We start from the raw sequence: 15505 nt of genomic DNA on the forward strand, positions 1-15505 counted from the left end.
CCCCCTGCTCCCCGCATGCCCCCGTCCCCCCACCCGCCTTGGCCGCATCCAGCGCCCGGCCCCGTGTCTGGGGGTCCCCTGGGGAGGGGGTGGGGGGCACAGCCTTCTGCAGTCGTGGCATCGGTGCTGGCCACGAAATCTCAAAGCACAGTGTCCCCTGTTCCCCCCCGGGTGGTGGCCTAGGGGCCACTCAAAGCCCTGGGCTTGTTTTTGGGGGGCAGCTCGCAGGTGAGGGGTGCTCTGCTCCAACCGCGTCTGTGCAACCGTCCCCTGCTCTGCAGGGACAGGTGTCCTGTCCCCTGGGGGTCTGGCAGTGACACCCGTGTCCTGTGCTTTGAGATCTCTGAGGGAGCTTCAGGGGGACAGAAGTCGCTGCCATCACCATGGAGGGGCTGCCTCTCCCCACCCCTCACCTCAATAACCTCATCCACCAGCCCCTCTCCTGGGGGTCACAGCTCTTCTCCTCTCTGGTGCCTGTGTCTGGAGTGGCCATGCCTGGTGTCCCCAAAGTATCCCCAGGGTGTCCCCACCCCCGCAGGGCCGGGCTGCCAGGGCCAGGCTGGGAGGGAGAAGCGTCTGCGGGGGCTGTTCGGGGGGTCTCAGCTGCCGCCTCTCCCTCCAGGCTCCCGCTCTACGACGCCGCCTGCCAGGCCGCCCAGGAGGTCGCCGAGAGGATCCAGGAGCGGAACCGGTGCCAGCGGAACGGGGAGAGCTCAGCCAAGGTACTCCCTGCCGGCAGCTTGGACCTGGATGTTTTTAGCTACATTTTGCATTTAACAGTTTTAAATACTGGCTGAGGACTAAATCTGCAGGAGTCAGATGTGTCTGGGGAACTGCAGGTCCCGACTTTCCTGCCTGTCCTGCTGCAGAGGGAGCAGGTGCTGCCTGGGAGGGGCCGCCCCACCGGGGCAGCTGCCGAGGGGAGGTCACAGTTGTGAGTATTAATGCTGCATTCTCTAGGATTCCTGCAAAGAAAGCAAGAATACAGTTTCTAAATGACTGGTGGCTTTTCAGTGGCATGAGAGTAATCTTGGGTTTGACAGTAATTAGTATTTTTTGCATGTGGTAATGCTGGTTTTATAAAAAGAGAAAAGGAGAAGCTGTGGGAGTGCTGGGCACAGGCTGCTGCTGCCGGGAGCAGAGCTGTTTTCTGGGATCCTGACCCTCAGAGGTACTGATGTGCCTGTCAGCTTCTGTGCACCCCTTGCTATGTAAATATTGAACAGATATTTTCTTCCCCACAAAGTTGGCTTCCTTTTTTTCTGTAGTGCCTATAGATGATCAGATAAAATAATAATTTTGTGGCCTGGTTTAACTATTTCTAACAAAATACAAGACCAGAGTTAAATATAAATGAAAAGCAGAAATTAGAACTTACCCAGGAATGGTGGGTTCTCTACCTTTTCATACTTTCCTTTTAAATAGTAAAAGAAAAAGGTTCTCTGGGGGCTGCTTTCTTTAAGACTAAAAGTCTCATCCTTCCCTTCAGGCAGTGCTGGATCACACACCCCTGGGATCTTGCCATGAACCTCTCCCTTGGCTGCATTAAAATGAAAACATGAGCGAGCCCTTCAGTTAGTTTTTAAAAATAATGTGCATAATTATATAAAAAAACCCAACACTGGGTGGTTTATTTTGTAGGCTCAGCCCTTCCCTGCAGCAGGTTTGCAATGTGATGTGTGATCATAGAATCTGCTTTGCCAGTCTCTTTGCCAACAGGTTTTTAAAATAAAATGCTTTTTAAAAAAGTTTCCTTTGAAGAAATGCTGAAGAAAATAGTGTGGATGTTGTACAGTGGTAAGTGGGTTTTAACCAAGGACTCAAGTTTGGCATGAATTGAAAAGTGCTTTTAAAAGGCCCAAGTAAGTAGGACTGGAGAAAATATTTTGTGTAGAATTGAGAGGGATGTGTAGAGGAGGTGATTAAACCCCCTGCTTACAAAATGATGAAGGATTAGAAATTGTACAGATAACAGACATAACCAAGAGAAAAGTAATAAAATGATTGCTGCTTAATCCATCTGTATTTATAGAGGCCAAAGTTCTCTGTTTGCATCATTGCAGCCTGTGGTGTGTTCCAAAAAACCCCAACAACCCCGTTGTATCCGTGATGTTTGAAGCCTCTCGTGGACTGTGACTCCTCGCTTCTGTTTTATGGAAACATTACATGGTTGACTTATTTCTTCATAAAATCATTTGTTCCATGCCTGATGTTTTCCAAGCACAGTTTCCCTTTAATCCATTAACAGTTAAAGATGAATATTTGGCAGTGTTTGATTCTACTATAAACAAGTTTCCATCAATGAGAGGGTTGTTTTCATAACAGAAGTGCACGTTGAGAAATCCACGGCTAAGCAGTCAGATATTCTATGGCTTCTGAGTGTTTTAATAGAGAAGTCTTTGTATGGTATTTGCCTGGTAGGGAGAATGTAAACAAGTTTTTCTTTTTATAGATATTAGCATGGCTAAAAAAACCTTATTGCTGAGCAAAAATAGAGCATACAATTTAAAATGGAAAAAAACAAAACCTGTAGCCAGCACTTACTGTCAGTGAACTCTGCTCTATGGAGCTGATCTTCAAATTTGCATTGGTTTATTTTTTCTTTGATGGAAGTGAAATCTTTCATCCTAGCTCTGCAGTTTTCAGCCACAGTAGCAGAGCGTGTCTGTGTGTGCAGTGACTTTCCTAGCTGTGTGTATCTCAGTGTTCTGGGCTGATTAAATGCAGCATTCTCCACTTGGGCATGAGTGTGGGAAATGCAGGTGTGAAGTGGAAAGACCTTTTATTACCTGATTGCAGAGATAGAGGGGATGCAAGGGCTTGATCTTTCCTAAAGCATTAATGCCCTCTCCTGGCTTTGGGAACATTCCCTAGCAGCTTTGCGTCTGCAGGTGGATTTTGCTGTTCTCAAGGCTGCCTCAGTGTGGCTGCCTCTGCTTTCTGTCCTTGTGTTGTGTAGTGTTTGAGAACAACTCTCACTGAGTCAGAGAGATTTAAACTTCTGCTGCTCTCGGGTGATTTTTTGGGAGCTCCTGCTCAGTTCCTGTGCAGTTGGGTGCAGTTTAGCTCCGGTGCAGCACAGAAAATGTCCAGTGGGATGTCAGGGACTGGCTGCTGCCTCTGGGCCTGCAAGAATGCAGGACTGAGTCAAGGCAAATACTACATCTCTGTTAGTAATTCAGCACAAAGAGCATCTGAGGCTGCTGGCCATTATAACCCAGTATGTTGTTAACAAAAAGCACATAAAGTTTTAATTAGTATGACTTGCATCGTTAATTACATTTACAAGGGTTTTTTTTCCTAGTATGTTTCACATAAATTGAAAGAATCACAGAATCCTCAGGGTGGGAAAAAAAATAAATAACATTGAAGAAGGAAAAACCTCAGGGATAATGCTGGCCTGACTTGGGAAGGTTGAGAAGAGAGGAGGAGGATTCTCACAAACCTGGGCCTTGCTGGCCCTGAGGGACTTCCCTGTGTTTTGAGTAGGAGCAGACGTGGCTTCGTCGAGGGCAGGTCAGTTGTGGGAAAGCGTTGGGAGTCACAGGTGCTGCTGAGAGGGGGAATGGAGGGAATCCTGAATATTTTTTTTTTGGAACTTTGCTCTGGAGAAGTTTGGCAGGGGGTATGTCTGAACCTGTAGCAGTCTTCCCTCTCATCCTGGGAGATGGGAAAGAAACCTGGTGACAGAAGCAGCTGGTGCCTGTGTTTGTAGTAAAGATCAGAGGAAAGGACTGGACAAGTAACTGGAAAATACTGAAATGTGCTGAAGTGTTTTGCCCATATAAAGGAGTTTGTTTACAAAGACTTGAAAGAAAACTCTCCATATTAAACAGTATTAATGAGTTAGAATTGTGTTTGCAAAACTAGTTCTATTTATCTCTTTATTTTGTAACCAGTCAAGCCAATTAACTGCATCATTCCCTTTGTGGCTCTGCAGCAGACTTGCTTGGCTTAGAACAGAGTCCTTCATACCAGTGTAGCTGAAGTTAAATATATTGTCACCTGCATATAGTAATATTAAATTCCAGGCAAATATGACTCAGAAAAAAAATGCTCTCTCTTCCCCCTCAGCTCAACGTGGTTATCAGAGCATTGCTGCAGAACCTGCGGGAGAAGATTGATCAGCTGAAGGACTCGCTGCTTCGGGCTGTGTCAACACACCAAATGTATCTGTGTAAACACCAGCTCACTGACCTTTCTGTACTGTGGCAGAAAATGGAAAAAATGCGCTGTAATTGCTGTGCCACCCAGTTGGGGTTTTCCTCTCATTCCTTTTTGGTTATATTTGTATTGGAGAGAAGCTCAACTTGATGTTCTGAACAATCTCAGAGCTGTCTGTGCCGGGTGGTGAGCTGAGATCACTGCTCTATCAGGGAATTGCTCATCTGTGATTTTCTCTTTCCACAGTCGCTGGCATCAGGAATGCCAGTGTTTGCAAAGAGGAAGGATGAAACCTTGTTCAGGGAAGTGGCAGCCCTGACTTGGGCTGACTTAGGAAGCAATGAAACTACATCTCCAGAATGATGTCATAATGCTTTAAAATGAGAGAGAAAACACAGATTTTCTTCTCTCAGTGTTACCCTGTGGGCTGGTTTCGATTTGCTGCTCTTTCTGTATGCTGGGATAGTCTTAAGGACTCAAAGAATATGTCCATCTCCCTGAAGATGTCCAGCAGCAGTCTGGTTCCATGAATGAATGTTTAATTTCAAGCTTACTACAGCAGAAATCCCTTCTAAGCATGGGCCTCCTGGGAGCTGTGCTGATGACCAGGGTTAAAACCTTCCTGTCCAGGGAGTGGTTGAGAGCAGACAAATGCTGCTGCTGTGGCAGAAAACATGCACATTTGTTCAGCTATTGCATAATCTACTGAACAGTAATTGCAGAGGAGTTAGCAGTCCTTCAGAACATCATTAAGATTAATTTAAAAAAGCAAACACGTCCCCTCCTGAAGCCGCAGCACTTCGAGGCATCTGGTCTTTCAGAGATAGATGAATTGTTTTTCTGCTGCATCAGTGGCTGTGGGGCCTTCTCCTGATGAATTGCAAATGGAAACATGCTCAAAGTAAATTTTTGGTTGTTTGCTACTGACCTGGTGTGTGTTGTGAGCCTGCAGTGAAACAAGATGTGAAGTACCCTGCTGATTTCAAAAAACTCTGTTCTGTGTGGGCTTGTCCTGTTTCTGTTCCTTCCCAGTGTAAGTTGGAGCTCTTTTAAGAAGAGTCATAATTCCCTGAGCTTAACTCGTGCAACACTGTTGTACATTGTCAGTGTTAGAGAAGAGATGAACTCTGTAGGATTTCTGGGGAATAAATGAAAGAAGTGTTTAGTGGGATTTTGGAGGGAGAAATACTGTTCTTAATACTTATGCTAATTTGGGAGCAAATAGCTTTTCAGTTCTCTGGTCACTATATGAAATTTTTCTTTGAAATATGTAAACTTTAGAAGCACATTTAGAATAACAGCAGATTTCACTCAGAAAAATGTGATCTTTCCTTCCTTTTTCTTGAGTTAAAATAGTTACTCTAGTTAATTTTGATTATCAGAAGGTCTAATTTACTTTAAGAATTTGTAACAGGTATTATTTTATATACTAAAAGTAAATTTCTTCAGTGTTTTTAAGTTTGGTCCTTAACCAAGTGCCCATCAGCACGCAGCTGGAGGGAGACAGGAGGCAGAATTTGGTGGATGACCTTCTCACGCGACAGAAACAACTGCAGGCATCTTACAAGAATGAAGGCCCAGAACCAGATGTGATAAGGTATGGCATTGTCACCTCAAATGAGGAATGTGATTTGTGCTTTGAGTGCATTTGAAGACAGTGAGTGTGTCCATTAAGCTCACCTGTGTGTGGAGCCAACTGTGGTTTCATTTGCTTAGAAATCATGTGGGGTTTTTAGTGACATTATCTATGTGTCTACAAAGCTGGGCAGGAGGAGGGAGAGTTGCTTGGAAGAGGTATTGACAAAATGATCTCGTGGAGTCAGGGACTGATTTGGACTGATGGGTGCCACTGCATGATGTTTATGGAATTGTTGGAAGGAAAACTCTTGGGATGAGGCTTAAGCTTATAACACTCCCCTGTGATCATACTGTGCAGCAGTCAGCAAGAGCTTTCACATGAAATACATTTTAATTTCCACGTTGGTGTGTCCTTTGCATCTGGGAAAAATAATTATGGGTAATAGCCTTCAAGTTGTGCTCTCCTTGCTGTATACTTCTTCTAGACCCCCCTTCTAGCGGAAGGAGTTTATTTGTCATGTCTTGCATGTTCTTAGAAAGAAACCATCCTTGGTGGTCTCTGTGTGATCAGGAAGACAGGCAGAGCCTTGTCTTGAAGTGTGAAATTCAGGCCTCTTACCTGACTTGGTAAATTATCAGCAGTGTTAAAAGTTGGGTTTGATAGGAGCCAGGTCCTGTGTCCATGATGTACAAACCATGTCAGACATAGACTTGGTGTACAATGTTGCAGCCCAGCAGATGTGCAGTGAAATAAGGAAGAATGTTGTTTCTAGTGCTTTGGCCTGGTGAATTTTGTCCATTTGCAGTTAGATCAGCATCGGCTTTTGCCTAAGGAATTCCACTCAGGAGTATTTGCTCCCCTTAGCTGTTCCTGAGAGTTGCTGGTAGCTTCAGTTTCTGCAGGAGCATGCATGTGTCTTGCTGAGATGCTCCTTGCAGCTACTTCCAGGAGTTTTTACATCTCTCTGAAATACCAAGTTAAAAATCCTGGCTGAGCTGCAGAATTGAGAAATTCCTGTGAGTTTGTTACACTTTCTTTCCTTTCTTAATTCAAATATTGTAGGCCTCCCTTGTTCCTTCCCTTTTTCCCCCTGTGTTTCCAGTGACATCCCCCCTGGTTGAATGTCCTGGCTTCAGCCTGGAGCTCCACACGTGACACAGATCATCTTCATGGCTCTGCTAATGAAGCTCTGTCTCATCTGCCTCTATCTGTTTTGTAAAAGCTGATTTTTCTTTGAGACTCTTTTTTCTTTCCATGTGTTTAAATTGCCCAATGAATTAATTACTGGAGGAGAGAGAGGAGAACAGGGTTAGCAGTAAATAAGCCTGTTCCTAAGCTGATAGCCAGGCTACAGGCAAGACAATGAAGCTGCCATTTCCTCTTCCTTCTTCAAGCACATGGTAGTATCTCTCTCCTTAGCACAGGATTAGGGCCGTGGAACATCACAACTGAAGTGGCATGTGTTGAGGGACAGCTTCAGAAGCATCCTTATGATTCACTGAGGAACAGGCTTTGATCTCCACAAGCCCTGAGCCAATATCCATGCCAAAAAGGAAAAGCTCTGCTATCAAATAGTCTGATTTGCCTGTCTGCTAACCCTGTATAGGTCATTAGACACTTCAGTTACCATTTTGGCTAAATTCCAGTGCAGAAAATTAGGAAGAGCAAATTCAATTATTCCTTTGCAGATTCAGGTAATCTTCTGTCCTTCAAAATGATGCAGAAGAGAAGCAGAGCTGCAGTCTGAGTTTGCAGAGCTCGAGTATCTGTGGGCACTGAAATTACACTGGAGTGTACACTGTAATTGTGAAAACTTTGATTTAAATCCTAGTATTTTTTTAAAAAGTGAGCATATTTACTCAGAAGCTTTGTATGAATCTATAGAATAGAATACTTTTGGTTGGAAAAGACCTTTAAGATCATTGAGTCCAACTTTTCCTTCACTCCAGCTCTTTACTCTTCCACTTTTCCCTCCCGCTCTTCATTTTGCACCTCATTCTTTCTTACCACCACCCTCCCCATTCACCTCCCCCATTTTCTCCCTGCGTGCTCACTATACCCCTTTCCCTCTGATCTTCATCACATCCCAGACTTGTTTGGGTTGGAAGGGACCTAAAGACCACCCAGTCCCACTCTTGGCTGTGGACCCAGACATCTTCCACCAGACCACGTTGCACCAAGCCCCCTCCAGCCTGGCCTTGAACACTTCCAGCATGCACAGCTTCTCCAGGAAACCTCTTCCAGGGTCTCACAACTCTTAATTTTTTTTCCTGTATCTCATCTCAATATCCCCTATTCTGGCCTAAAACATTCCCCCGTGTCCTGTCGCTCCCTGGCCTCGTCAAAAGTCCCTCCTCAGCTTTCCTGAAGCCCCTTCAGGTACTGGAGGTACCTGCTGGAGGTATCTAAAGGTACTTTGGGTACTGGAAGGTGCTCTAAGGTCTCCCTGGAGCCTTCTCCAGGCTCAACACCCCAACTCCCTCAGACTGTCTCTAGAGCAGAGCTGCATTCCTCCTTTCAGTTTCCTTCCTCATCCTGTTTTCTTTTTGCTCCATTGGGAATCACAGCTGCTGGGACCGGGCACCTATTTCGCTGAGGTGTGGGAAGCTTTAATGCAGCAGTTGAAATTCTTAGGCTGGTGGTGGGTCACGCAAGGGGCTGTGCTGTGCCCTGGAAGCCCAGCACGATGTGTGCTCTGGGTGACAGGCCATGGCTGAGCAGAGCTTCCTCACCTCTGCTGAGTCATGGTGTGGTGAGATCTGCCTCTGAAGAAGGCAGATGTGCTTCTGCAATGTGGATGTCAGGTAGAAATACAGATTTAAAAATGTTTAGTTTGTGCTTCTAGGTAGCAGGAATTTTTTTATGCACTAGGTTCACTGGATCTTTTTTGTAGCAAACACACAGCATTTTATATAAAGCTTATGTGAGGGTGCTTGTGGGAGGGAGAACTTTGGAGCCCTCCTGAGAAAGTTTCTCACCTTTTTGTGATGTATAAGCTCACAGTCTTAGAACAGAACAAAACTTCATATATTTTAAAATCCTTATACTTTTGAAGAAAGTTGTGATATTTTTGCTTATGTTCTTTGAGAACCAGTCCCTTTGAAAGGCTGTGCTCTTGAAAAAGGCAGAGACAGTTTTGATGCTGTTGTGGGGTAAAAAAACATTGGGTACCAATGCCAACATTGTGTCCTACCATGACTATTGAAAAGGAGGTGGACTGATTTATTTTTTTTTTCCCTAGATTGTTTACTTTGTGTATCATAGTGGAAGAGTTCCTCAAGGTTTCCTGGAATTGTTTTGGTTGGAAAAAACCTTTAAGATCATCAAGTCCAGCTGACAGTTTGCTGTATTCACATTTTGCTAGTGTCTGCTCAGTAATATTTTGCAGAGGTTGGTTTCTGCTGGGGCAGTGTTTGGTGCAGCCAAAGCACGTGTGTCACTTTGTGGTTTGTCGTCTTTGTGCAACCAGACATTGTCAGTGCAACACCTGCTGCGAGTGGTAAAGCTGTAGATTTTGATCAAATTCATTAATTGATCTAGGTTTGGCATTCTCCAGGGTGCAGTGCAAATCCTTTTTGGTGCTGGCTTTTATGTCTATCACTGAGTCAAGCAGAACATGTAAAATAACAAGTAGGCAATGTCTGCAGGGACTGATGGTGGGAGAAGCTTTTGCGTGTCTCCTGCTCTGAGCAGTGCCTGGACTGATGTGACCTTCTGAATAGTGGCAGGGCAGTGTTGGCTGCTTCTTGCTGTGGAGCAGAGAGAGGGTGAAGGTTCAATGTAGAGCTGCCCTGGTGTGAAGTTGTCTAGGCAGACAGGAGGAAAATATCAAAATCCCATAATAATTTCAAGCTCCATTAGAAATGATCACTGAAGCCAGTATTTTCCAGCACAAGATAACATCAGAGACAGTATTTATTTGGTAGTGTTGCAAGGCTTGAAGTTTTATAGTTCTCTTTTAACTTCTTTAATTAGAAATGGATAGAACTGTGCCAGCTATTCTCTGCCTGGTGAATTCACACCCCTTCCATATTCTCCCCTGTAGGGCTTGTTCTCAGGGGTGTGGGCAGAGATGTAGCCCGAGTCTTGTGCCAGGAAGTCAGACCTTTCTCTCCTGCCTAAGTGTGGTCCACATGTAGGTCAGGAGGGAAGGAGCTCATCTCCCTTATTTACCATCCTGCTTGGAGGGACAGAGGATGACAGCTTCTGGTAGGGTTAAGCTGCTGTTTACAGCACTGTTTCTCTAAAATTGTTGCAGACTTGTGGAACAGCTTGCTTTGGTTTTCAGCAGGTGGCAATGGCCTTTCTTCAGTGTGTCCGAGGTCTGAAAGTCAGCTTTTCCCACTGCATTAGAAAAATCAGCACGTGTCATTTGATGAAGTTATAGCAGTGACACTTTTCTCTGGTTTTGTATTGGTTTTCTGTATCTAATCCATCTCTGATCTGACAGCACACATTTTCAGAACTCTTTTTCTTTCCAGCAGTCATTCTTTTCATTAACCTTCTTGCACCACTGATCACATATTTATTGTCCCCATAGCCTATAACTGTGAAGGTTTCACTAAAATTAATCTTCGTTTATGTTTGGTCACCATTCAGTGAGTTTTACATGCTTTGAAAACTTCTGTAAAGCTATTTCTGATTGCAAAGTACAGTGGCCTTAATGCTTTAGTATTTATCCTAAGTGACAACTTGGGCCAGAACACAGGGCAGGACACTACATTACTTTGGTAGAGCATTAGTTCACCTTCCGGCATTGTCGGCCTTAATTAAGATGCAACAGGAATTTTCCAGGGGAAAGGTTGTGCTGTTTATGTGACTCTGCTTGAGCAGGATCAGTTAAATCAGGCTGAGAGAGTTGGGTTGGGGTGTTCAGCCTTGAGAAGAGAAGGCTCTGGGGAGACCACAGAGCACCTTCCAGTACATGAAGGGGCTCCAGGAAATCTGGGGAGGGACTTTTCACCGAGAGAGGGCAGTGATAGGACATGGGGTGATGGTTTTAAACTGGAAGAGGGGAGATTTAGGTTGGACATCACAAAGAAATTCTTTAGTATGAGGGTGGTGGGACCCTGGCCCAGGCTTCCCAGGGAAACTGTGGCTACCCCATCCCTGGAGGTGTTGAAGGGCAGGTTAGATGGGGCTTGGAGCAACCTGGTCTAGTGGGAGGTGTCCCTGCTCATGACAGGGAGGTTGAAACTGGATGATTTTTAAGGTCCCTTCCAACCTTCACCATTCTATGATTCTATGAATTTTTCTTTAGTTTGTTTTCAATAAACCATTTCAGTATCTTCTCCCCTCTTTTCTCAATGGAAAGAGATCTCTGCAGGTTATTCTAACAGAGACTTTAATGGGGTAGAAATCCCCATTCCCACCTTTTGAAAGCAAGAAGTGAAATAAGCAGCCAGAAACATTGACTTTCTGGAAATCACAGTTCTGAGAGTCTTGAAATGTGTTTGGAGGCAAAGAAATCAAGAGTATTTCTCCTCCTGCCTGACCAGGTAGTCAGTATATAGGAGTGTATGTTGATCACCAGTGACTTGTGCTGGCTTTACTATGCCTTTCTTGGTTTCTCTTTGAATTTCTCAAAAATATAGAAAAATTTTTATAGCTGTGGAACACAAAGCACCTTAAGTAATAGCTAGCCTAAATAATTTTAGACAAGTCCATATTCTTTATTTTTTTTAATGTGGGTTACTGTTTTTTCTGCTAAAATCCTTTTATGTCAGATGTAGGGCATTTACATCTTACTCCAAACAGGTGTTTAGTCTGATGCCAAATAGGCATCAAGTGCCTGACTTGAACAAATAAGGTGCTTAAATGTTTTTGTGACTCCAACTGGTGTCTGTGGAGGAGCACATGCTCTTTGGAAATTAAGTTAAAAAATAGTTGTTTAGGTGCCTTTAAAACTCCTTCCTGCTTTCCTTCCTCCCTACTTGTTACTGTTGGAAGCCCTCCCAGCTGCAGTTTCCTGGTGTTGGACCGTTAGCCTTGTGTTGAGGTGATGGGTGGAAGGGCTGGAAGAAGAGGTGAATTGTCTATCCAGAAGCCCATCCTCGAGTACGTCTGAGGCTTGAGTCAGAAGATCAAAGCTAGGGGCTGGGGCAGGATTCTGCAGCATTAACAAGTCTTTGGCCATGAAGTCACTAGCCAACATGGATGTAGTTGTCTCAGCACCCTCCTCATCCTCTAAAGTGTATCTCTGCTTGGGGCCATCTCTTGGTGTACCACTTGTCACCTGGGAGCTCTCTGCAGTTGCAGGGTGTGCAGACTTAAGAGGGTCCTCACATGGACAGCAGGTACAAGCCCCTGTCAGAACCCAAGGGCTATTGTGCCCACCACACATGTGAGGAAGATTCCAGTAAGATTGTGAAGTCTCCTCAGTTTGGCCTGTGTTCCAGGGACAGTTTGCATCTCCCTTCAGAGAATAGCAGAGTTTTCTCAAGGACCTCTCAGAAGTCAGGGCTGTGGTTATGAAATAGCTGTATATACTTGAATTTAAAAGGAACAGCAAAGAATGGATATTTAAAAAGAACATAAAAGAGTAAGTGAAACCCTGTAATTTTAGGCATTGTGCCTCAATGCCAGTTATTAAAGCTTATTGCTCATTAGCCTCAGGAAAAAATGTCAGTAGGAGGGCAGCTTGCAAGGCTGAGCTCTATGCTTTATGTTTTGCCTCTTATGGTTGCTCAAAACTACCTGAAGTTTCCAGGCCAAGGTTGTTTCTATACCAGCAGTGTCACTGCCTGGTTCTGTGCTGGGTCTGCAGGAGAACAGATGCCAAGCTGGGCCCTGCTTGGAGGCTTGTGTTCCTGCTGCACAGCCACCCCATAGGAAGCTGAGGTTCAGATGGGAGCTCAGTGCTGCATTTTGTCCCAACAGCAGCCCCCTGATGGCACCAGGGGGGCATCCATCACCCCACCTGCAGAGGTATGAGTTGCAGGTGCTGGAGTTGTTGATCATTTTGTCAACAAAACAAATAGCCCCACAGGAGCAGATCTGTCCCTTCATCTTTTCTTTGGAGGTGGTTACGCAAGGTGCAGCTTCTTTCTAGGAATAATTTTCCTTTCTTATAGTTCTCTCATTCCTGAGGAGTGCAGGGGCTGTAGAGGTGAGGCTGTTTTGATGAGGACTACATGAGCTGGTTTATAATATATTTAGTATTGTGCTATGTTCAGTCTTGCCTAGAAAGTAAGGGATGATTGTAGAAAGAAGATGGTAATATTTCATAGCAAGATTAATTCTGGTATTTTGAGGGTTTGCATAGGAAGAGGAGACTGCTGTGAAATAAAATGTGAGTGTAGCTGTGATAAAGGGACATTTACCCTGGTGTAGGGGTATCTCCTTGGTGTAGTTTCTTGCCACAAGCCCACCACCCAGATGCTACTTTTTGAGTAGCTGTGTTGTTCCAAGGTGCCACTGTCCAAACACACTCCCAGCTTGTTGCTCCCTATGTGCTGCTCCTCTGTGGGCACTCACTGTCCTGTCCAAGCACAAGGTGCTTGGGAGCTGCTTGTCCTGTGGTGTGAGTGGAAAAGGTGCCATGGCTGTACTGTGGGCAGGGATTTGTGATCCTGGAGGTCTGCAGAGGTGCTATGTGCTGCAGTCCAGTTGTCCAGCATCCCAAGTGGCATCTGGTCCTGCAGCTTCCAGTCAATGAAGCCCGTGGGATCAGTTAACTGAACTGCAGGTAAATGGTGTCAAGAGCAACATGGCATTTCCTTGAACATGAGAGATGCTGTTCTTGGTTTTTGTGCTGGTGGAGCCTGGGGAGTCCTGCCAGCTACAGGGAATGCTTCCTTTTCTGTAGACTTCCCATCAGCAGTGATTCTGCTGGGGAAGCCTGCACTGGGAAGGTACCTGGAGGAGATTTGGATGTGCTCATGAGGCTGCTTCTGGGTTTTTTTTGGAAGGGGAGAGAGCTTTTGTTTTGCATGTTAAAATAACACTTGTTTTATTTACTACCTTGGAGCGTCCTAAAATACAGTACCTGCCAGAGTGAGCAATTGAATCGTAAGTGAGAGAATACCCCCACTTCTTCACCATGGCCTTGGAGCTTGACCTGTGAAGCCAAGCTGAGCTGCCCCAGGCATTTCAAAGAGCCCCACTGTATAACTGTATTGTTAAGGGAATGTTCAAGTGATCATGCAACCAATTGTCATATGACCCAGGTTTTGTTTAAAATTCAGTCTTGCTTATCACTCTTGTAAAGCCATAAGCCTTGATGTGTGGCCTTGGTCTAAAGTAGGTCCTGGTTGACTAATCTAAGTTACTTGGGAAGTTCTATAAGAATTATCAGTGAAACAATGCCTTCTGGAAGAGAAGCCCTTCCTTGTTGAGCAGTGACATAGCTCCCTGGTTTTAAACCCCATCATCTTTTATACTTGGGCGCACTGCTAAGCCTCGTAATTAGTTAAATCTGCTCCTGTAATCACAAGCTCTCCACACACTCCACTGCGCTGTGACGGATTCTGAGATTTACGTGATTAACTTGGCGGAGGCAGTGGGTGGCTAATTGGATAAGCTTTAATCTTCACACCACCAAAATGAAACGTGGTAAGATCAGAGGAAGTAGGAAGTTGTGCTGTGTTGTGTGGGAAGGTAGTTACCAAACATGTCAAAAAGATTATTGTAACGAGCAGACCAGTTGTCATGACCCGGCCTACAAGAATAGGGCAGATTATTGGGGGGAGGGAGAGAGTGAGCAGTGCAAATTATTTCAAATTTGCTTGCCTGGCCTTTTTTTTCTTTTCTTAACAGGCAGAAATAGTTGTGCTCTTTTTAGGGAGCCAAGAGCTTTATGTTCCATTTGATTTATTTAAGTAATTTTGAAGGATGTTGTTAACCTGAGATTTTGTGTGCTTGCTGATTGAAGAGTGGTTGGACAGTGGAACAGGCTGCCCAGGAAGGCGGTGGAGTCACCATCCCTAGAAGTGTTTAAAAGAAATTTAGATGTGGTGCTCAGGGACATGATTTAAGCACTGAAGGGGTAGATTAGGTTATGGTTGGTGGATTTAAGTTATGGTTGGACTTGATGATCTTCAAGGTCCCTTCCAACCCAGATGATTCTGTGATTCTATGAACTGCTGAACTGGGTGGACTGTAAAGATCTTTGCATCTTCAGAAGTGCCTGGTTTCTGTTGCATTTAGGTTTGTGAACCTGGTAGCAGTCGTAAGACTAGAAAATATATGTGTCTTTAATCCAAAATATGTGTGTCTTTAATGCCCCAAGGCAGTAAAGAAAGCTGAGTGGTGTTAAAAATGCATTTCAGGGATGCGGATCTTTGGCTGTTTGAGCCTGATTCTATACCTTGATTAAATACATGTACATTTTATTGAGGTGCAGAGGACTGGAGTAGAGAAGGATCCCAGCTCCTTGGTTTGGGGTGTTGGCCAGCTGGCTGCTGGCACAGTGGGACAATCTGGACTCCAGTGATGTTCCAGCATCACCAGAGTGGTTATGTGAGATGTTGGGATTTACAATAATCATAGAACTGTAGAATCCCAGACTGGTTTGGGTTGGAAGGGACCTTAAAGACCATCCAGTTCCAAGTCCCCTGCATGGGCAGGGACACCTCCCACCAGCCCAGGTTGCTCAGATCCCCATCCAACCTGCCCTTCAACACTGCCAGGGATGGGGCAGCCACAGCTTCTCTGGGCAACCTGGGCCAGGGTCTCAACAGCCTCAGAGTGAAGAATTTCCTCCTAATCTAATTCTCCCCTCCTCAAGTTTTAAGCCATTAGCCGTTGCCCTCTAGCAAAAAT

The 15505-nt window shown here is 44.9% G+C and overlaps 1 protein-coding gene across 1 annotated transcript in view; it reads left to right on the forward strand.

Moving 5' to 3' along the window:
• Positions 1–383: 383 nt before the first annotated feature.
• The window catches only part of STX8 (syntaxin 8), an 82251-nt gene continuing 67129 nt past the window's right edge, over positions 384–15505 (forward strand). Inside the window, exons 1-4 of the mRNA XM_010008269.1 lie at positions 384–520; positions 623–722; positions 4075–4169; positions 5651–5761. Of these exons, the coding sequence (XP_010006571.1) occupies positions 384–520; positions 623–722; positions 4075–4169; positions 5651–5761 (443 nt within the window). The remainder of the gene's footprint in view (positions 521–622; positions 723–4074; positions 4170–5650; positions 5762–15505) is intronic.

The sequence above is a fragment of the Chaetura pelagica genome, unplaced genomic scaffold (genome assembly GCF_000747805.2).
Source record: "Chaetura pelagica isolate M959 unplaced genomic scaffold, ChaPel_1.0 scaffold471, whole genome shotgun sequence".
Classification (NCBI taxonomy): domain Eukaryota; kingdom Metazoa; phylum Chordata; class Aves; order Apodiformes; family Apodidae; genus Chaetura; species Chaetura pelagica.